This window comes from Pterocles gutturalis, unplaced genomic scaffold (assembly GCF_000699245.1).
Source record: "Pterocles gutturalis isolate BGI_N339 unplaced genomic scaffold, ASM69924v1 scaffold17321, whole genome shotgun sequence".
Taxonomy (NCBI): domain Eukaryota; kingdom Metazoa; phylum Chordata; class Aves; order Pterocliformes; family Pteroclidae; genus Pterocles; species Pterocles gutturalis.
This window is the reverse complement of record NW_010105842.1, coordinates 2682-17528: the sequence shown is the minus strand read 5'-3', so window position 1 is coordinate 17528 and position 14847 is coordinate 2682. Positions and strand designations below refer to the sequence as shown.

Below are 14847 nucleotides of genomic sequence, written 5' to 3'. Positions count from 1 at the left end.
AACTGTTTTTTCTACCTGAAGACGACAACAAAACAGTTGAAGACACTGTTTTTCCCTACTTCAGTACAGATTATATTTAACAGTTCAGAATGTCATAGATTACAAGTCTTCTGTAGAGAAATAACTAAAATTGTGGAGTTAAAACATTGAATGCTGCTTAGCTAAAGCAGCAGCAAATTAAGAACTATGTACAGACAGAGGTTTCTCTAAAACTAATACGATCTAATCAAAGTATCTTATAGCCTAAGACCTAAGTTTTACATGTGAACAAAATTAAAACTGAGAGTTCAAGGAAAGTGATTAGGCTTGCCATCACAGCAAATAAGGATAGCAAGGGCCAGTGCATTCAAGCCAAGTTTAGACCAACTTTCTTTTTTTTTTTAATATACAAAGTACATTACATCACATCACTTTTCAGCTTGGTAGTTACCAGAAGCTTACTAGTCAAAATAATTGCAACCTGCAAAAACATAAGACTGACCCTTTAGAAAATGATCTGTAGGAGTAACAATTCCAAATTAATGTTGAAGATGTCTGACAGGACTTCTTTCATGTAGTCATCTCTAACCACTGAAGGAGGTCAAAGGTGTAACTAGTCTCATAAGTCCATTGATCTCTCAGTTTATCTTATACAGACATCACTGAGTTGAAGGTGATTTTCATTCTAAACTTCACAATTTTTTTTTCCCCCTGTGCACCTGGTCAGTTGCTAGAACAATTCTTAATTTCCACGTATTCAAGCTGCCTTCTTAGTGCAGGTTCCTTGAAGATCTTGTAGATTTATTTTTGACCTAATAGAAACAATAACTACATTAGATATTTTAAAAGTTCCACTGCTATTATATGTTGCAATTATTCATCTAATTATGAATTAATCTTGTGTACTTGGAAGAAGAGCAAAATACCAGATAAAGACATTAATTTTTCCATTTCTTACCTGTTGTGGATCATGTGGCTTTTGACTAGATGACCAGCTGCAAGAGCTGCCATTAGCGATAATTCCCCTGCCATCACCGTAGCACAAACAATTTTAGCAAGCTGACGGGCATTTTCACCAGGGTTTTCTTGGCTTGCACCTTGAACCCCTAACATCTGAAGAGAATAATATGCAATCTTATGGTATGATATCTAAGTAAATTTATGCTGAATTTACTATTAAAGTAAGTCTTTCCAAATTATATCTGATCAACTAGCTCTAAGTGTCTTTAATATTAAACATCTTAAGCTTTAGAAACTATATACATGAAAACAATTAGATAATTCTAAAATTTTTACATCAAATCTACCAAGTTTCAAGAGGCCCCATTCCCACAACAATACTCAAACACAATATACACAATATGAAAGCGAGCTTTGATTTAGGAAGCTAGTTGCTTTAAACTTTCTCATTTGTACCTGCAAACAGGCCTGCTGCGGGAGCAAGTTGGTACCTCCACCAACAGTTCCTATTTCTATAGAAGGCATTGTGCAGCTGATGTACAGGTCTTCGTTGGTGGAACCAGTTCGCTCCATCAAAGTAATGCAATTAGAGCTGCCCACATTCTGCGCAGCATCCTTCAGATCAGGAAGGAGAAACAAAACAAAAACGAAACACTCAACTAAGTGGTTAAGCATTACTGAACTAAAGAAAACCTGAACTGGTGAAAAACAAACCTACCTGACCACAGGCAATGTAGATAGCTGTCACGATGTTTGCTGCGTGTGCATTGTAGCCACCTATGCTACCAGCCATTGCAGAACCCACCAAATTTTTGTTTATATTGACTTCTACTAAATCTTCTGTAGTTGTCTTCAATACCTAGACAAAGTAATACACTTTTACTATATGATTCTTAGGCAGGAGTAGAAATACTCTATTTATGATTAATAAGCCCTCAGCCCTTGTTTGCTTCCATACAGAATTTGACTCAATCATTGCCCTAGATACCTACTTTTTTTTGTTCAAAAGGAGCACTTTCAAAAGCAGACTGCATTGTCCAAGTAACACTGGAAAAATCAGTGTGAATGGTTCAGACTGTCACAGGCCTTTAAGAAAAGCTCACCAGCTACCTTCTCTGTTTCAAGTTCTCATCTATCTTCTGAATGAAACAAAGTCAACTTGTCAGAAATATTCCATTAATTCACCTTGACATGATACCAACATTCCTCCCAAGTTGCTCCAGACACCAAACCCTCCCCAATTTTGCTCTGTGTAAGAATACAGACCTAAACTGAAGATTTCAAACACAAACCACCATGCTACATCGGTAAATAAACATTGTGCACAGTAATATCAAATTAAGTGGCACACTTATGCTATACTGACTGTATTTTGAAACCTTCAGATAAGAGATCTACAGTGATTTTAGTATCAAAATTATCAAAGAGAACAAAAAAGACAGTGCTGTGAACATAATTTAAGATATTCCAGTGTAGCAGGAATAGTAACTGATGACAGAGATCTGCACAACACTGACAAAAATTTTGAACTTCGTGTATCAGAGTTCAATGTAAGCAAATGTAGTGATGTACGTGGTTGGGGAAAAACATCCCTAATTTACCTAAAAGCTCTCCTTGCCCATTAACAAACAATTGGCACCCCTTTGCTACTCTGGAATTAAATCTTGGGGTTATTATGGATATTGACACTGAATCAGCTGTAAAAATGCAAACAATTTGAAAATTAGGAAACTACTAGGAGGCAAACCCACAAGACTTAAATTATGTCAATGTATAAATCAAGCCTGCACACTCACTTTGAATACTGTGTCCAACTCTGTACCCAGAATTTTAGAACTGAAAAAGATCTAGAGATAAAGATGTTCAAAGACATGCGAGAATAGTCTTTCTACTCATTTCTCATACAGAAACTAGTACTTGTCAGGCTGAAATTGAGAATAGCTGGGAAGGTGGAAGGGCTGTGTTAGAGCTATAAAATCTTGAGCAGTAGAATGAAGAAAAAACTCTTAAGTATCTCTTCCACTACAAAACTAAGGCATCATCAAATGGAATCAACAAGGAGGACGTAGTTCTCAACACAAGGTGTAGCTGGGCTGTGGAATTCTGCCTGAAATACTAGTGCTAAAAGTTTTCATAGTTTCACAAAAGGGACTGGACAAATTACTGTGAGGAAATAAAAAAAAACCAAACTCCATCAAATCCACAAGCACCAATTCAGATAATCTTGAAAAATTGATGTTAAGACTATGCTGAGTGTGGTGTAATAAACTACTCCCTGGATATTGTCTCTCATGGCCAGTGCTGGTGACCAGGTAACAGGCAGTGGATTTGGTCTGACACACACAGACGGTCTTCAGAGCTCAGGTGGAAGAGAATCTAAGATAGCTCTTATGATGTAGGACAAGTTTGCCAGGGGCTAGGACTGGCACTGGTTATAGAGGTTACCCTTCATCATGCAAGACGCTAAGGCAGCTTCAGAATTAAGTGAAGCTCCTGATCATGTTTTCATTGCAGTAGGAGGCATATAAACCATGAAGAGAATGCCACATTTGTGTGAGAGACAACAAATGAGTGAAATTATCAAAATGACTGGGTTTAATGACAGATACCTGATGTATAAAAATCTGTCAAACTGTGGCATAATTTTTCAAAAGTAAAAAGTGAAAATCTTAATGCCTTCAACTAGATATGCATCATTAAATACATGCATATTATGTGAGAAGAGACAATGAAAGGAAAAAAAAATGTCTACTGTCTCAAGAAAAATGGCTTATCCTACCGCAGTACCTGAAAATACATGTAGGAATTATTCTTACCTGGAAAACAACTTACAGTTAGGCATCAGCTTTGTAAAATGTATGCATTTTTATAAACAAGTGAAAGAAAGCAGACACTTACTTCTCTAACAACCTTGGCTGGAATAACTGCTTCGCAGACAACAGACTTCCCTCTTCCTTCTATCCAGTTTATAGCAGCAGGTTTTTTGTCTGTACAATAGTTACCACTAATAGCTATAACCTGGAGATCAGGAAACTCTTCACTCAACCTTGCCAGTGCTTTTTCAGTACCCTGTTAGAGGAGCAACAGACAAAAAGCTTGTACATCATTACAGTAACTAAACAAGCTACTCAAGTACAGTGGAACAGCAAAATTAGATTAAGTATAATCAGATCATCAGTAACAGCTGAAGAAAATAACATTATTTCAGGAAGGAACCCGAAACAGGGGAAAAAACCCCAAAACCCAAAAAACCACTGCCTTTTTTTCTAACCATTTTGGGAGTTATATGGGGAAAAAATGGTTCTTCCCAGTACATGTAGACTCTCTGGATCTGTTTTAGGTGAATGGGCATATGCTTACCATACTGAAGATACAACATGAACCAAGTCAAACACTATAGGCATGAAATAAATTAATTTTGGATGTAGTGGAAAGAGTTTCTCTACACTAGGAAATCAGACAAAAGGTCAGCTGTATTTAGTACCTGTCTATGACAGACCCATTTAAGGAATGGTTCTGATACACTTAAATTTTATATAGAATAAGCAATCAGTATTAATCTCAAACAGCACAAGGCATCCTCCCAGTCTATGGGTCGTGTCTCAGATTCTTTCACGTTTGCATAAAAACAAAAACAAACAAACAAAACTAGGGAACACCCCTCTGCTGCCATTCACAAGATTGCTAATCCTTTACTTACAAGGAAGTGATAAAGAGAGTACCAGATTAATTACTGCTGGATAAAATGTCTGGCCCAAAGCAACAGAGCAACCAGCTTAACTTCCACATTACTAAGAACACTTTATTTAAATAATATAAAGAAAAAATACAAAAATTACATTTTTTCTTCATCATTCTCATCCTAGTCTTGTTTACACTTCACAAGGTCAAACACTTCTATTATTTTATAGCACTGCAAACAGCTATCTTTCTGTCTTCACATGCCAGGTCCTCACACATTGACAGGCTATAATTTATTTTTAAAAGAAATGCACATTTATTAGAAAAACTTAAGGGGACTAGTCCTTACTTTTGAAATCATATTCATGCCCATTGCATCCCCAGTTCCAGACTGAAAACGGATATAGAGGTTACGACCAGCCAAACTGATGAGAAGTTTTTGTAGGCGGGCAAACCTGTAAGAAAATTTATCTATTACTTACAATTCTCAAGGGAAAAGATTAAATTAGGTTTAAGTGGCAAAATGACAGCAAATCATTGCAGATAGCGCTGTTAACTACACTGTGTTCCTCCTCCCTTGGCCCATGAAAAAAACCTTCAGCCACCATGCATGTAGTCCTCTCAATTAAATACTTCTAAAATTTTCACTGTAAAAGTGTTCACTGCCTTTTTACATTTTCTATCCCTGGACTTCATGAAATAAAATATCCTGAAGTGTTAACATCAATTTAATTATTTTCTATTCCTTAAAACATCTAACTACCAGGTATAAAGTAAAAATGAGGCCTTTGGAAATTCTTATGTCAGTTTTACAGCAAGGCATAAATCATGCTATCTTCAACAACACTGCAAGGTCCACAAGTCAAACAAAAGCTAGGAAATGCCACATTTGAACAGCAGCATGAGCTGATTCTGTCTGAAAAAGACATTTTGTCCTTGGCTGACACTTGTAAGATTGGTAAGAAACAAAACTGATAAGGAAGTCTCTCTCAGAATCTTCCTAAAGAAAGCAGGTAATCGTAAAGCTTAGAATAACTCTAGGGCTTGAAATAGACTTATCCTTAATACTGTTTTACATTTTTGAGCATTTCAGTTCTAGCATTAGTTTATCCTGTACTCTCTGGAACCTCACAGATTAATTATTAACATCAGTAAGTAATACCATCTGAAAGGCTAGATTCCAAATTTTGAATTACTTTTTGTATAGTAGCTACTAAAAATCCAAATAAGCTTTTATTTTTAAATACTTAAGACAAAATAAATAACATATTAAGTATTATGCAATGTGAATCTCTTTTTTGCCAAGATACCGTTGTTTACCACTTATCACCGGAAAATCTTTATTACTAGCCTTGGTACACAGCCAGAGTGACTTTTGATGTCTTAGATTCACACTACATGGGATAGCCAAAATGAATTTGTGACTTCCTGTATTGCAGTATGCAAAAAACCCCACAATCAGGAGGTTTCTACCATCCCTAGAAGTCTTATGTCAGGAAATAAGGCTGGAATAGCTATTGTACTAACCTACTTGTGCTGTCAAAAGCTTCCTTCATTATTTTAAAGCCTTCAGGGCTTTCAAGCCAAACTTTCACTTCTGCAGCCTGGCAAGCAGTAGGCAGCCTTACAACAGGTCCTCGAGTCATACCATCTGCCAGAATGCGGCTACTTGCTCCTCCACCAAGCTGAAAATCAAAGCAGAAGGGAAACAAAGTAATAGTACTAAAAGTGAATATGTTTTATAATACATCATGTAAAGTTTTTCAAGCTAGTCTTACACAATACTTACACATATTGCTCTACATCCTCTGTTTGTGCTTGCTACAAGACATCCTTCTGTTGTTGCCATTGGCACCTGAAACTCTTTGTTATCCAAAAATAGTGGTCCTGCTACGCCTACAGGAATAGGCATATATCCAATCACATTTTCACAGCAAGCTCCCATAACCTTACAAAAATAATACAAGAGGTATCATTAAGGTTACACTACAAAAATATAGTACAGCATATTACATACTATGCCTGTCACTACAACAAGGTAACTTAGCAAAAACCCCACCACCCTATCCATAAACCAGGCAATTCCACCTCAAAAAGTTAACAGCTACAGCTATCAACAGCTAATACTGTTCAAGTCTAGTATTTGGCAAACATATTGAATCTTATTAAGTCTTAAATACTATTTAAAAAACCCTTCTGTTAAATGTTTAAATAAACTTCTATTTTAACTTGAGCTCAAGGTAATAGCATCATCCAGCTGAACTCAGGGTCAATATTAATAAAGTTACAGATTTCCGAGATCAAACAGCTGCATACTTTAGTAGGAAATATTTTTTGGGTAAGCTATGAAACTTACCCACCTCCCTAGGTTTAAAAACATCAAGAGCAATAAAAGGTAGTGTCTTATGTTTGCCTTTTTTTCCTTCTACATTAGTTTTGACCAAGCTTATTGTTAATTCATATACATCACTTTGAGCACATATTTCACGTATTTGAAAAGTGGTTTTATAGTGAGTTTTGCTTGCCTGCCTTTTACTTACCAAAGAGTAATTATAATTCCTATAAGGAAGATATTGCAAAGATGAAGGTTCAGGGAGTTTCTTGGATAACATCTGTCTGCGAATGGACACACCTCGCTCTTGAGTTTCCATCAGGGTTTCCAGTTTGTATGCGGGAATGTGCTTAGCATTAACTAAGCTGATAACCTCAGCATCAGTAAGGAATTTTGCTCCTTTCTGCAAATGTAAAGGGTGAGGAGAGAAAGTAGAGATTCTCTTGGTGAAAATACTTTTAAATATTTCCAAATGAAAAAGGGTAATAACTTTACTTTGACATTATCAAAGTACATCTAAAGGAACTAACTGCCAATGTCAGGTTTTGTAGTAAGCCAGGATACAATCAAGAACTTTTTACTCAGATACCTGCTTTTACATTTACATGATGAATCTTCAATGACTTGATATGTCATGAATGATGAAGGTGTTTCCCTCCCAGCCCCCTATCCTGACTGACTGCAGAAGTGACTTATGAAACGGTTTTGTTTTCATTGTAACCCCCCACCCATGTTATTAAAGCCATGTCGTTTTCTGAAGAATGACATTACAATCAATAGGACTGTAAGAATTCTTAAATCAGACGCTGCAGTAGAGGTTAAAAAACCCCCCAAGTTATTTTTCCATACCTCTGCATTTCCAAGTATACGAACACATTCCTCAACAGAACGTGGTTCTTTAGGTAATTCAATTTCTTCCTCTTTTCCATTAACAAATGAAGTTTCCACAGGGTTGCAACTGCCAACTACAAACGTAGCCTTAGTTGATGACTCCACTAACACAGGTTTTATGACTTTGGCTGCATAAAGACAATTAAAATGAACTTTGGTTTGCAAAATTCTTAAGTTTTGATTCCAAATACAACACGGTAATACAGATTTCACAATTGGTTCCAGAGATTCAGGAACAGGTTCAGACTTTAAAATGCAAGAATTACCATTTCCATCTTTGAGAACTAAAGCTTCTTCTACTGTGTTGCATTTCTGATTGTTTTTCAGAAGCCCAGATTGCTTCCTGCAACAATTCTCAGGGACCTTTTTCTGGACAATCACTGGAGAAGTTATGGGATTCTTCAGTGAGAGTGTGGATTCAGTCTCTGCTTGCTCAAAGAAAATGTATTTGACAGCAAGGAGAAGGGCTAATCCAAGAGTGATTACTTGTTCAATATCCATACTGGCCATTCTAAAACAGACAAATCGAAAAGTAAATATATGGTATATACAACTTGTTGTTTACAACAGCATTCTGACATCCCTTTGCTTTAGAAGGGGTAATAATTTCATAATAATTTATAGTTACAGAAATTCCATTCAAAATACATTTTCTACCAGGACGTTCAAGTATGCTAGGTTAGGGTAAGGAAATAATTCTTTGTATTATTAACAACATAAGAATTTTTAGATGTCATTAAATATTTACTAAATCTTAGCTAAAAAGCAGTCCCAGTAAGAGAAATGAGGGTAAAAATTTCACTATCTAAGAGCTACATTAAATTGATTTAACACCTATCTTCCAACAATAAAGCAGAAAGTTTCAATTATCATCCTCTACCAATAATGACTACTATGATGCAAGCTGAACAGCTAAGAGGGGGGGAAAAACCCTAAAACACATGGTTCTGAATTTTCAGAAGTAATATGGAACCACAAGTGCTGCTAACTTTAGCTGAGCTCAAGGAAAAGCAACAGTGACATGGCTTTTGTGCTTGTGTGTGAATGGTCCAAAGCTCTGCATAAATACTGTAGTGCAGTCAGAAAATTTATTTTACAGTGTGCTCTGAAAGGTGTCAGTGCTCTAGGGAAAAAGTAGCGTTTTGATGCATACAGGACAGCTGGCTCCTGATCATGTTCTTGATTACTTCAAGGACACTGGACAATTGGCATAATGTTGAAATATTTCTTATAAAATGTCACCTCTGGTTCCAAGAAATCCTACACTCATCAGATCTGCAAGTTTACAAGTGGTGTACCCTAGGACCATAGATTGGCAGCACTGGAGAATACACCCTAATCAAGGAAACACACCTCTCTTCTGTGAAGTCACCTACCGAGAAAGGTAGAACTGCCACAATGAAACATTAGGTTCAATTCTCTTTGGTGCATTCTCATCCAATCCCACTGCATTTTCTACAGTACTGTTTTGAGCAGCTGGTTCTGCTATCCAACGACTGTGGGCATGAACAAGAACCAAACCCAGTGACTGTATTAAAAACACAAAACACACAACAAATATTAATTTTTCAATGGTAACTTACCTACTAAGATTAAACATTTTCTTTTTTTGTTTGTTTGGTTTTGGGGATGTTCTTTTTACTTCCTGCACCTCAAAAGTCTAAAGCTAAAGGCTGATTTTCCACACCTCTCCTCAACACCCTCTTTGGCCTATCATAATACTCATAGCTTTGAACCTGTTCCACCACATCCTTCCTGTTGCTCAAGGAGTAAGCAAAGGAACCTGAGGATACTGTAGGGGTTACAGGGAGGGAATTAGTACACACAAAAAAGCCCAGAGTTTGGCACAGAAATGGCATATGCAGGAAGACTTCAGGTGTACATAGAGGAGATGCTATTAAAAGTTACCACGTTAAACTAGACTACAGGGATGCAGAATACAAGTCTATAGAAAACAAAAAGCTTTATTTGTTGCACCAGGACACCTTACTGATTGCATAATCACAGGTGAAAAAGAGCCACAAACCATAATCATTTTGACCCTCTGTGTTACAGGATTTGGTTTATTTTCTTCTTCTTCCAGAACACGAGCAAAATGGCTAAGCTGCCATATAGGGCGCCCTTCACGACTCTCTCTTGAAAGCTGCAAGAGTAACAAAATTTAAAAGTAAGTCCTATTTAGTAAATATGAGAAGAACTAACAAGTGAGGTTCAACTTTTTATTTTTATTTGATCATTGAGAAATTACCACCAAAAGTTAGCCTACAGTCTATTAGGCTATTTAGCCCACATTAGACCTCAAATAGTTAAAAAGCCTGGACAGCCATTAATCTGCAATAATTTTACAATATAATTTGTTTACTCTACTTTAGATCAGAACTCATACGAGTGAGTGTGACTCATTCACAGTGGCATTAGCAGGTTACTGTTACTAGCTGAAGCACCATAACTCTTTTTTGCACACTCCCTCTGTTCACTTTGAAAGGAAGACAAACGTGTTGGCATATAACTCCGTGAAGAAACATATACCCTACAAGAAGCACCGGGTCTGAATGCTAAGCTTGATGTTGTCTTGAATTTGGTCTTACCTCTAATACCAAGGACACACACGCTGGAAAGAAGGTCATGAAGACAAAGTAGTTGGCAAGAACAGACATACAGCCAAAGCAGCACATAATTTCAAGCTGTCGTACACCTACAAAAAAAAAAAGAAATCTTTTACATTTGAATATGCAAATAGGCTTTCTATATACCTGAAGAAATGCTGCAGAAGAAAGAAGGAATTAAAATGACACTGCAGATTACAGAAGGAACTGTTTCAATTAATGAAAAACAAGCATGTTAAGCCGTAGTCATTGTGTATTAGCTTATTCTAAGCACAATATATATTTATGGTATGGTATTTACGGAAACCTTTTAAAGTGAAATTCTAAATAAATACAAATAATTACAGTTCACCAAGATTTTAAAGCTTCACACTGAAAGCTTTAAACTCCTCACCTAAGCAAAGAACAATTATATCTTGAGATCCCTTTTGAAAGATGGACAATTAAGTGTTTAGGCAGTAATGAACAGTATATAACCCACCTACTCTTTCACAAGCCTGCTATACTGAAAAAGTCAATTAGGCATGTTGCACATGCATTACAGAACGGTCTGAGTAAAGATGAAAGAATTAACAGTATAGATAATAATAATAATAGTAATTTAAAAAGTCAACTATATGCCACACCAAAGTGAGCGTTTTCTGCCTAGATGTAAACAGGAAAACCACTTATTCATACACAAAACCCTAAAAAGGTCCAAAACAATTTGAAAAGCAAGTGCTTTGAAAGATGCCTTTAAGGTAAGCAAGATAGTTTAAAAAACCCCCACACATAAAAACCAACAGACAAAAACAAAACATGCAAAAACCCACTTTAGTCCCAACTATGGAACTTCAATTTATTTTACAAAGAAACTAGTTATTTACATATGAAAATCCTTTGCTTATTGTATTTGCTTGTTTTCTTTTTACGGAAAGGCAAGTGCTACTGCACACAGAATTGATGAAGACCAAAAGGTGGAGTGGGGAAAAAAAAAAAGTAAAAGATAGGTTATTTTAAATCGAACTATAATAACCTTCTTCACCTGGAGAAAATTTTACAAATACTAATTTTCTGCAAGACTATGAAATAGGTGTGCACGTACTGAAAGTGTAACTCATTTTTAAGAATGCCGAATAGAAAATTTTAGCAGCTCCCTTAAGGTGTTAACAGGAATTATGGGAATGGCAGAAGGTCTTAATTTTATAAAAGCAGCTGCACGGAAATCCATTTCTACTGCACAATGCTCCAGCAAAGCTGTTATCTGCATTTCAAACTTCTCTTCAACGTGTACATATTATTCGTATCTTCAGGAAACTAGCAATATAGGCTAATTAGGAGGGTAAATAAATAGCTAAATAAATAGTCACTCCACTCTCACTGGCAACACCTATTATTTCAAATTCTCAATATCCCAATGTCTTTGAAATAGTCTTTTTTAACTGCAAAGACCCCTAGACTTTATCACTCACCTGACATAGTACCAACACCGATCACAAGACACTCCACAAGTGCATCCAGTGTAAACGTAGGCCCTAAAATTGCCATTCCACGTGAAATATTTTCTCTTACTTCATCCTGAAAATAAAAATTTCCGTATTAACATAAAGACAAAAATCAAATTAAGGGAGTATACATAAAATTATCAATAAATTAAGTATTATTATGGTGATAAGGCCTTGTAAACCTACACTGAAAATTAACTATTATAAGAGAATACATTCTTTAACACATTCTTTGCTTTATTTCCCATAAGTTATTATACTTTGACAGTCTTTATTTACAAGATTATTTAATTTTGATTAATTTCTCTAGCTTTGGGTCATCGGTATTCTAAGCTCCTGCAACACTGATGGGCAGTCTTTAATTAAAGTACATTCAGAAGAACAAGACTTCTACACATTAAGACACAAAACAGAAGCCGCTTACGTCATGGCATTCAAAAGTTCTTGCAACCCCCTATCTGTAGCCTTTCATTGTTTTTTTATTTTATTATTTAATTCTCTAGACTCAGCTGACAAAAAAAAGAGGACATGAAAGACACTAAAACTTTCCCCCTGGGGGAAAAGGGATTTCCTCCAGAAGCCAGGCACAGCACACTCTAGAGGGCCTGCTGCTGTTTTATTTGCTGGTGGTGGTTTTAGGGAGAAGGGGATAAAACCGATTTGTGAAACACTTTCTTCAAAATGAATAAAAAATTCTGAACTCACAATTATTATAAAATAATATACAACACACTGTAATAACAGTGGTAACCCACCACAATTGTATATATAGAGAGAATGTGCAATATACTCTAATATGCAATCTATTAAAATACACAATATTTTTGTCACAATTAGTACAATTGTGCAATTACCATGTACAGTATTTTGTAGGTATAAATTAATTTCACTAATTTCCTTTTTATTTATCACCAATAGGGTATTCACCTGAATATCTCTCCATCTGGATTATTCATAGAATGGTTAAGCTTGGAAAGGACCTTAAAGATCATCTGAACTAGAACACCCTTGCTATGGGAGAATGTTCATCTTTAACATTAAACATTAAATTCAAAAGCTCCATTGGAAAAAAACCCACCACCAAACAAAACACCAAACAAACCCAAAGCCAAAAAATCAACCAACAAAAAGAAACCAAACCCCCTGACCTGTGAGTTGGAACTGAGCGCAAATTTGGCTAATGCACTTGCTCTTGACAGATCAATCAGAAGCAGGAAGAATGGTAAAGCTTCACTGAAAGAAAGAGGTATACATTAAAAGTCAAGGTTTATTGTACAGGGGGAAAAAAAAAAAAAAATCAAGCAAGAAAGCCAGTATAACAACTCATTACTTACTTTAAACCTGTCAGTTCTTTATCCAAGAAGTGAATTACCACTGTACTAAAAACAAAACTTGAGAAGATTGTAAAGAGACCAGCAATACCTTTAAAAAAAAAAAAAAATTTGAAATTTTTGTTTTATATATATTGAGAAGGGAAAAAAAAAGGAAAAAGAAAAACTATACCTTTAGATCAACCCTGAAGCAAACAAATAACAATTCTCCTCTCTCAGAGTGCATTAATGGCAGTTGAGATACAAACTGAAGTACATCCTATTTTTATAGATATCTAAAATTTGTACTGCATTCAAAGTAAGACTCTAAGAAGTAAAAACCATAAATCCTCTCATTCATTCTCAGAAAAAATGAAAACTAGCTTAAACAGCTCTATATTTTTAAGTGTTTCACACAATAAGCCATTATTTTATGAATTAAACTGCCAGTGTCTATATAATCCTACGCAACCTCTTAAAAAAAAATTGCACTTTGATCTATGCAGAAAATAATTAAGATAACCCTGTTCTCTACATAAGTACTAAAACTAATATTTATTACCAATTTATATTTTAAAAAATCAATTAAAATGCATAGAAAAAATACAAAAATCAGATACAGTACCTAAAATGTATTTTGACCCAAGCTGCCTTAGGTTCTGAAACTGGAAATATATATAAAGGATTGCTATACAGCGCGTGATTGTCAGTATGATGATGTCACTGCTGAGAACATCCTGTTTGAAATACAAAATTATTTAGTTAGCTTTTCCATTAAGTAGTAACTTGTTAGGTTTCAGTAATAGAAAAGTCCATTGTGAAGCTGCACTAAAAATAAAGTTTCAGAATGAAATAAGTACGTCTGCTAGTCTGGCTTAAAAATTAGAATATTGCAAATGATATTAATATAAAATTCTTATTCACTAGATACTGTGCAACTGAAAGTTAGATTTAATGAAAACCTTCTGTAATTCATCACTGCTTGCATACAGCTTTAATATCGACAATCAGAAAATAAGGCAATAAAGGAGTTTCTGCATAGCTGCTTTCCTCCTAATACATCACGACCTGATCCTATTCTACAGAAAACTCTGGATTTACTGATTACCAGTAAACACATTAATTTAAATCCTTACTTCTTCAAGTTTGGGGCACTCATAGTTCCAGCCACAGATCTTATCATTCCCAGTGAACATCTTCATGGACATCATACAGATGGTGAGAGTCACTGTTCCCACAATGACTTCCCATGGATGAGAGGCTACAAAAAGCCCATGCATTCTAAAGAGTCTGGACAACATTTTCAAGACTGTTTTTCTATACTTAGCGAACCTGCAACAAAAGAGTATTTCATATAAGTAAGTACGAGGTTCAGGGCTTCAGTACAAGATGGAGCTCTATAAATTTCTCTAAAAATACCCAAAACCAGTTAAGTAACAGATGAGTAAGGAAACTAATCTTCACCTTTCAACCTTCCACGTAAAACACGTTTCCTTCTAATCTTCTGATATATAAGATGATCTGCTCCTGCCTTCTCAATCTTTTTTAATACACATCTTCCTTGTTTGTTCAATGTCTTACTAAAAAGTCTCCACCACTCTCAC

General features: G+C 35.6%; 1 protein-coding gene across 2 annotated transcripts; it reads right to left on the bottom strand.

Annotated features, from left to right (window-relative positions):
- Positions 1–403: 403 nt before the first annotated feature.
- On the bottom strand, positions 404–14570 carry HMGCR (3-hydroxy-3-methylglutaryl-CoA reductase). 2 transcript variants are annotated; one of them, XM_010087554.1, is made up of 19 exons: positions 14380–14570; positions 13869–13980; positions 13268–13355; positions 13082–13166; positions 11901–12006; positions 10432–10538; positions 9870–9986; positions 9220–9371; positions 8110–8354; positions 7802–7971; positions 7161–7355; positions 6410–6568; positions 6148–6305; positions 4970–5075; positions 3838–4008; positions 1658–1798; positions 1396–1554; positions 938–1092; positions 404–791 (listed from the first exon to the last, which is right to left on the bottom strand). In XM_010087554.1, exons 1-19 carry the CDS (start codon positions 14542–14544, stop codon positions 737–739), a joined length of 2646 nt encoding a protein of 881 aa, XP_010085856.1. In that variant the 5' UTR covers positions 14545–14570; the 3' UTR covers positions 404–736. The 2 variants fall into 2 exon arrangements, with proteins under 2 accessions (XP_010085856.1, XP_010085857.1); XM_010087555.1 differs by lacking the exon at positions 6410–6568 and having other exon boundaries at positions 650–791.
- Positions 14571–14847: the final 277 nt, after the last annotated feature.